Raw genomic sequence first — 8056 nt, 5'->3', positions numbered from 1 at the left:
CAAGGAAAGTAGTTAATGAATATCTCTTGACTACGAAGAAATTAATGAGAGATTGGTGGTTCAGTGGTTATTGAATTGCTATGATCAATTTATTTGTGAACATATGAGTTATTTATGGTATCAGTGAACAATTGACTGAACCGTTGCTAAGATTATTTCCTTGACTAGATTTTGATAATTAATTTATTCTTTAATTCATATTATTGCATTTTAAATTATAATTTCAAAGAAATTCTACAACTTTCCCCCCTAATATTCATTCCATTGAGTAATAAATAAACCAGTTTCTTGAGGAGACGATTCTACTCATCACTATACTCATTAACTTTTGGGGAGTAGATAATTTTACTTTTGTTGGATTCAACACCCATCAATTAACAACTTCTCAAAAATTTTAACTACAAAAAGCAACTTTAAAAACACAATAAATCAAATGATAGATACAAACACGAGAACTCCTAAAAATCAAGAGATAGGTCATCTTTTAATTTGTGTCTATTTTATTAATCTTATGTCGTTTAAAATAGAAATTTTCTTCTTAAAACAGATATACTCTTTCCAAGAAACTCTTGTGGGAACCATGGCAGGGTCAAATGATTCACCAAACTCAAACTTAGCCGTGGTCAAAAGCTTTGAAAACCTATGTAACTTATGTTACACTTGTTGGCAAAAGTTACCCCACACTCCCCACCAGATACGGAAGCAAAGTGGTGGTACGGCAATTGCCTTCATTGACCCCGTCAAAATGTTCTATTTACATATAAAAAGTAGTTTTGCCTCCACACTCAAATGAAATTGTCTCCATTACCCTCTAACAAAACCTAAACATTAGAGAATTGCTACTACAAAAATCTCCATATCTGCATACAAAATAAAATTAGAGGATTGTCACCCACATTTAACTAAAATTTCCCTCACTACCCTTCAACAAAATTTAAAGTAGTGGTGAACAATTTGTTGATATGTCTCTATATACAAATAACTTAACACTTAAAATAAATTATACGACTTTGTCTAAACAAAGAAAGAGACTTAATTTGCATTTATTCTTCTTCTTTATCTATTCTAATATACTCCCAATATATATACAAACCCATCTGAAAAGTTTCTTTAACTTTTTTAACCACACATTGAAACTCACAAACATTGTTTATTTTTATTTTCATCTTAACAAAAATCTAGTGAAAATTTATTAGGATTGTGAGAAGAGAAGTGGGAGAATCCTTTATCAGGAATTTGAGATCTGAGAAATATTAATTTGTTGCTAAATTGTAGATTAATTATGCAAAACTTAAGTGCATATCATTAGTCAAACACAATTTTTTCATACTGTAATTAGTAAAATTTGTATATTAATTTTGCCCCTGCTAAATTTTTTTTTCTAGCTCTGCTCCTGCCTCCACCCTATCCACCCACCAAGAAAAAAGAGTTGAGGAACTAATTGGCAAGAATTATCTCATGTCACTTGTTCCAAGGATTGCATACGTAAATAGAATGCTAGAATGCCTAACTGGCTACATGATTTAATTAGTATTGTTTCTTCACGGTTTAATTGTCGAACTTTCAACTTGACTTCATAAGTACACATCTTCCCCATTTTCGGCTAAATCAATTTGCAAAACGGGTAAACTTGTGCAAGTTATATGTTGACTTTGGTGTTTACGTACCCAAGCAGATAATGAGGTTTAGGGCTAAAGTTGGTAGGTTTGTGTGATCCAGAAATAATTATGAAATCCAAACTACAATTTCTATGAAATGCAGCACAATTCATATTCTTTGTCAGTTAGCGCTACACATTCATTACACTTATCTAAAATTACTAGTACTTGGCTACAAGGGTAGTACGTTGTTGATAAAATTTTATTTGTATACTTGACTATAACTTTTAATTTTTTTTTATCTTTCTTTTTCTTGTATTTTTATTCATGGTTGTTTCGTTTGGGGAGGAGGGGGGGCGGGGTTTGCATGTCCATATCATCTCTTAACCCATCAGTATGCCAAGTATGTTTTTCTTCCTCTCATAGTACTCAACTCTTGGACGAAACCATGACAGATTCAAATGGCCCTCAAACTCAGGCAAACCATATCCTGAAATTTACTATAATATATTAGACAGGGTTTCGTGCAAGGTGCAATAGAGGACTCTTCAACATGCTATTACAAAAATAACATAACCAAATTAACACGAAATATAATTTAAGAGCAACCATAATCATGCAACTAAAGTATATACACAGATAAAGATAAGACAAGAGAGTAATTTTAGTCCTTGTCTTACATTTTCTCTACCCTTGTATGCAATATTGCCCAGAAAAAAAAAAAAGACGGGACATTGGAAAGTCATTTTAAACTAGTCCTGTTGATATTCACTCCTAAGACTTGCAGGAAAATTGGTTTCCCAACTACTTAAATCGATTTTTACAATCATACTTTAAAGTATTAAAAGTAATGCAAAATGCTACAAATCTTCTTTGGAACTATTGAAAGTTTGACACGTTCTTCCTTGTTTCTTTTCTTTCTTAAAAATATTTAACTTGTTAAAGGAACTTGGAATAAAAGTAATGGATCCTAGTCACTCCAAAATCACAATTGAAAATAATACTTGGATTCGGTGACGAGTATGGGACATGAATTAATGATAATGTGAACTTTGTACCAATTACTGCAATCGACTATTCAACACTTCACTACTCGTGGGCCTACACCACGACCATTTCATCGGCAATCTGACAAAGAATTTCCTATAAATAGAGATCAATCTATCCCAGGTTTCTCATCCCTTCTCATTCAGTTTCCAATACATAAAATACCCTTTTTGCAAAAATGGGTTCCAAGACTCTTCTTTTCTTCTGCATTTCCCTGGCTATAGTTCTCATGATTACCTCACAGGTTGCTGCTAGGGAATTGGCTGAGACTTCCCAGTCAGTTGACAATTGTAAGACATTTATTCTCTAATTTAATTTCATCCTTTTATTTATTTATTTATATTTTGTTTCTCCTAACTTCTCTTAAGTTTATGTCTAACATATATTAACATAAAGAGGACCATAGAATTTCACATTTCTGATTACGTAATAATATCAGTTGGACATTCATGTAAGGGGTTGAAGTATCAATAAACATAGATGAGTCCTAGTAATTAATCTAAGTATCTAACTAAGGTGTTCATTCAAGTTTGACTCGGGATGTAGTAAAATCATGTACACAAACTAGTTGAAAATTTTAGTATTTCAAGTTGTTTGACCCCCAAATGATTTTATTTGACAAAGTCATTCCTAATCACACTAACATGCGTACATTATTTTTTCCCAATTGCAGCCAAGACTGTTGATGAGACGAAAGGCGTAGAAGAAGCCAAGTGGGGTGGAGGTTATGGTGGCGGCGGTTATGGTGGCGGTTATGGTGGCGGCGGCTATGGTGGTGGTTATGGCCATGGTGGTTATGGTGGTTATGGCCATGGTGGTTATGGCCATGGTGGTTATGGCGGTTATGGCCATGGTGGTTATGGCGGTGGTTATGGCCATGGTGGTTATGGTGGCGGCGGCTATGGAGGTGGAGGAGGTTATGGTGGCGGCCACGGTGGTTATGGTGGTGGTCAAGCCGTGGAGGCTGAGCCTCAGAACTAGTAAAGCCATGAATTCTTAAACACGCTCGTTGTGATAGTGTGCGGTTTGTAGCGTGAAGTACAAATAAGAGCTTGGTTAGTGTTTTGTAATATGCAGTCTATGTACTTGCTTGCTAGATCGATGTTTCAATTGTGTGAATTTGTAATAATGTGTCCCTTCAATGAAGGCACCTGATGTGATGTCAAAATATTCTCGTGTAATATGAAGTCTTTCAGTAATTTCCCCCTGAAAAAGTGAGTAATGCCTTTACTATTTCAAAATAACAACTAAATCAAGGACATTTTCGATTGGCAATTTTTAATATTAGAGGGTATTTAAATGAAATTGTCAAAAACTTTAAAGGAGGTTTCTGAAATTATCCCTTTATTAATATATCACCTCACGAACTGGTTTAAACCAAACACATCCCATATAAACAAGATACGAAAACAAACTCTCCCTATTACCCTATTTCTAATGAACACTACTCATGTAGCACTTAGTGTAAAAATTTTGCCAATTGCTATATTTGACCATTTCGACACTAAATAAGGACTCATGTGTTCCTAAACTTTCTTCCTGAAATGTATCGCTTCATATTACATTTTATTTGAGGGCATCGCCAATTATTTGCCGATTATGTACGACAACTGTGCCTTGCAATTGAACCATCTAGGAAAAGCTTTTATGAGAACTTGACTGCAAATAGCCTACTAGTAACTAAGCCATACAATCATTTAGTAGTTAATTTACAAGCTAGCTTAAAGAATAAAGGATTCAGAAAATTAGTGGTATGTTTATAGACAATTCTTATATTTTATATGAATTCTATATAGGTTCCCCTTGTGGACAAAACCAAATAATTTTGGCAGGAGAAAACTCCGATACAATCACTATACCAAGTCAAGTTATGCCGTCAGACCAATTCATTACAAAAATTCTTAATGTCCGCAATGGTATTCGGAAATCAAGAAGTACACAAACATGATTAAACCTTGATTTGATTTTCTTGAATGGATTGTTTCACTTAAAAGTGGGGCACAACATATCACTAAGGGTTTTTTCCTTTGGCTATGCCGCTTCTTGTATGCCTCTCTTATTGCTTAATTTGCGGGTTAAGCAAAAAGCTAGATTATTGGGTCTCACTCTCAAATTTGATCAATTCTATCAACAGTCATCCACGTTATCTTAATCTTACATTGGGATACAATATAACGTTCCTTCATTCTGTAACGTATAGATCTTTAACATATTTTGTAAAAGATATTGCTTTAGTAATTCAAAATGTTACATAATCAAACAGCCTATAAAACTTCTTTGGAACTATTGGAAGTTTGACTTGTTCTTCCTTGTTTCTTTTCTTTCTTAAAATTGTTTGACTTGTTAAATCAACTTGGAATAGATATAATCGATCCTAGTCACTCCAAAGTCAGAATTAAAAATTAATACTTGGACTTATTGACGAGTATAGGACATGAATCTTCTCTGCAAATATAATGGATCCTAGTCAAGTTGGAACACCACTACACCAGCTACATACCAGAGGTCCAGAGGTAGAGGGACGTGCTTGTTTGGCTACCGTTTCAATCATAAGAAAAGGAACAAAACGCCAAGTTGGCCCCTAAACTATTTTACTAAAGCTAAAATAGTCCTTCAACTTTATTATTGAATCAATTTAGTCTCTCAACTATTTTAGAAAAGTTAAAATAGTCCTTAGATTTTATTATGAGACAATTTAGTTCCTCAATTATTTCACTTAAGCCGAAATAGTTCCTCAACTATATTTATGTGCCAATTTTGCCCTTAATTGGCTGATTCATTCAATTTATGAACTCTAGACCAAATAAGAAATCAAGTTACCTATTTTGCCTTTAGTTGTCAGTGCAGAGAGTTGATAAATTAGGTAGATCAACCAAATAAGGATCAAACTAGCTTCTTAAATATAGTTGAGCACTATTTCGGTTTAAGTAAAATAGTTGAGCAATTAAATTAGTTCATAATAAAGTTTAAGGACTATTTCGGCTTTGTCATAATAGTTGAGGGACTAAATTGACTCATAATAAATTTTGAGGGCTATTTTGGCTTTAGAAAATAGATTAGGGACTAAATTGATATTTTACACTAAAAAAAAGTGAACAATTATAATGGGGCTCCTGATTAGTGACATTTCGCAGAATAAATCAATTGGATGGAGAAAAATGAAAAAGAAAAACAACAAATATCTACCCAGTGAGGGCCAATTTCAGGAGGGTCGTAACTGTGAATTGATGTTTTTCTCTGTTTCATAAACTGCTGGAATTTTGTATAAATATAGTTTCTAGATCATATAATGGGTATACTTAGGCAACAAACAGAAGATAGAGAAGACCCGTTGTGATTTTTCTATTATTTAGCTGAATGATGCCAAAAAAATTGGACCTAATAAAAAAATAATAACAATAATTAAACGCTTGTAGTATATTCTTTACTTCCTCAGAGGGAGCTGCAATTGTGGACTTTGTACCAATTCCAGCCAACTGCTCCTGGGCCAACACTTCGACCATTTCATCGGCAATCTAGCAAAGATTTTCCTATAAATAGTGATCAATCCATGCCAGGTTTCTCATCCTTCCCAAATTCCGTTTCCAATACATAAAATACCTTTTGCAAAAATGGGTTCCAAGACTATTCTTTTCTTCTGCATTTTCTTGGCTATATTTCTCATGATTACCTCACAGGTGGCTGCTAGGGAATTGGCTGAGACTTCCCCGTCCGTTGACAATTGTAAGACACTTATTCTCTAATTTAATTTCATCCTTTTATTTATTTATTTATTTATTTTGTTTCTCCTAACTTCTCTTAATTTTATGTCTAAGTTTTTTGGGTTTATTGTAGTTTACTGTAAAAATTTTAAAAAAAATTTTTTTAAGTATGTTTTTTTTTTTATATTTCGAAGTGTATAGTTTAAAAATTTTGAAAAGTTTTTTGAGATTACTGTAATTAAAATTTTTAAAAAACTTGAAGCAGATAAACTTGGCAAAAAACTTGGCTTCCAAACAAGGCTATAAATGGACCATAGAATTTCACATTTCTGATTACATAATAATCCCAGTTGGACATGCATGTAAGGGATTGAAGACTTGAAGATAAAATCACGTACACAAATTAGTTAAAAATTTTAGTATTTCAAATTGCGTGGAGGTGAACCCAAATGATTTTACGCGACGAAGTCATAGCTAATCACACTAACTAACGTACGTACCTTAACTTTTCCCATTGCAGCCAAGACTGTCGAGACGAATGGCGTAGAAGACTGGTATGGTGGAGGTGGCTATGGTGGAGGTGGCTATGGTGGAGGCTATGGTGGTGGCTATGGTGGTGGCTATGGTGGAGGCTATGGCGGAGGCTATGGCGGAGGCTATGGTGGTGGCCGTGGTGGATATGGTGGTGGTGGATATTGCCGCTTTGGTTGTTGCGGGCGAAGTTATTATGGTGGGGGTTGCAGGTGCTGCTCATATCCTAGTCAGGCCGTGGATGCTGAGCCTCAGAATTAATACAGCTAGCTTCCAGCTATGTCATGAATGTTTAAACAAGCTCATTGTGAATGTATGTGGTTTGTAGTGTGAAGTACAAAATAAGAGCTTGGTTAGTGTTTTGTGATATGCAGTCTATGTACTGCTTGCTAGTTCGATGTTTCAATTGTGTGAATGGGTAATAATTTGTTTTTCTACGAGGGCTTCTGATGTGGTGTCAAAATATTCTCATGCAATATGAAGTCTTTCAGTAATTTCCCACTGAAAAAGTGAGTAATGCTATTACTATTTCAAAATAACAACTAAATCAAGGACATTTTCGGTTGGTTTTATTAGAAAAATACCAAAGATTAACAGAAATATAATGTTTAGAGTAATAGACGTCTATAAATCATTGATGGCGTTCTAATATAATCACTCTTTAAAATCTGATACGAACTATTATCTTTTTCTTTTTTTTTTAAACGAAAAGTCTGTTTTATTAATGGATCACCTCACCAACTGGTTTAAACAAAAGACATCCCATATAAAAAAAAAAGAGTAAATTTTATATACATTGACAGTGTATATATTATTACTGTTGGATTCATGACACATATGCTAAAGTTAGAGTACAAATTCAAATTTTGTATAGTTATCATTAATTCAAATCTATACACTGTCAGTGTAGAAAACATTAAGTTATAAAAAAAAAACAAAAATAGACTCTCCCTATCTTAGATACTAATTGTTATCAATATAATAGTCTCCTATTAGGAAAATGAATACTCTCACAATTTCTTATAATCTTAAACTTTTACCTTGTGCTTGTAATTTTGAAAATAATAACATTTGTAATGCAACTATTGTCCTATCTATTAATCAGTAACCATTGTGAAATTGCTCTAAATTTTATTTGTTTGCGGGTATTATTCATTAACCAGACTACTCCAAACATTT

The 8056-nt window shown here is 33.6% G+C and overlaps 2 protein-coding genes across 2 annotated transcripts; both read left to right on the top strand.

Moving 5' to 3' along the window:
* Positions 1-2768: 2768 nt before the first annotated feature.
* LOC113734831 (uncharacterized) lies at positions 2769-3859 on the top strand. Its single transcript, XM_027261570.2, has 2 exons — positions 2769-2935; positions 3319-3859. Exons 1-2 carry the CDS (start codon positions 2824-2826, stop codon positions 3624-3626), a joined length of 420 nt encoding a protein of 139 aa, XP_027117371.1. The 5' UTR covers positions 2769-2823; the 3' UTR covers positions 3627-3859.
* Positions 3860-6224: 2365 nt separating this feature from the next.
* On the top strand, positions 6225-7314 carry LOC113734617 (glycine-rich protein-like). Its single transcript, XM_027261220.2, has 2 exons — positions 6225-6368; positions 6867-7314. Exons 1-2 carry the CDS (start codon positions 6257-6259, stop codon positions 7136-7138), a joined length of 384 nt encoding a protein of 127 aa, XP_027117021.1. The 5' UTR covers positions 6225-6256; the 3' UTR covers positions 7139-7314.
* Positions 7315-8056: the final 742 nt, after the last annotated feature.

Source organism: Coffea arabica, chromosome 3c (assembly GCF_036785885.1).
Source record: "Coffea arabica cultivar ET-39 chromosome 3c, Coffea Arabica ET-39 HiFi, whole genome shotgun sequence".
Lineage (NCBI taxonomy): Eukaryota > Viridiplantae > Streptophyta > Magnoliopsida > Gentianales > Rubiaceae > Coffea > Coffea arabica.
This window is presented reverse-complemented; position numbering and strand designations above follow the sequence as displayed.

Excerpts from the sequence above, each read along its gene's own strand:
- LOC113734831 (XM_027261570.2), top strand. The coding sequence starts at position 2,824 with ATGGGTTCCAAGACTCTTCTTTTCTTCTGCATTTCCCTGGCTATAGTT. Across the intron at positions 2,936-3,318 it reads TTCCCAGTCAGTTGACAATT|CCAAGACTGTTGATGAGACG; the intron begins GTAAGACATTTA and ends TCCCAATTGCAG.
- LOC113734617 (XM_027261220.2), top strand. The coding sequence starts at position 6,257 with ATGGGTTCCAAGACTATTCTTTTCTTCTGCATTTTCTTGGCTATATTT. Across the intron at positions 6,369-6,866 it reads TTCCCCGTCCGTTGACAATT|CCAAGACTGTCGAGACGAAT; the intron begins GTAAGACACTTA and ends TTCCCATTGCAG.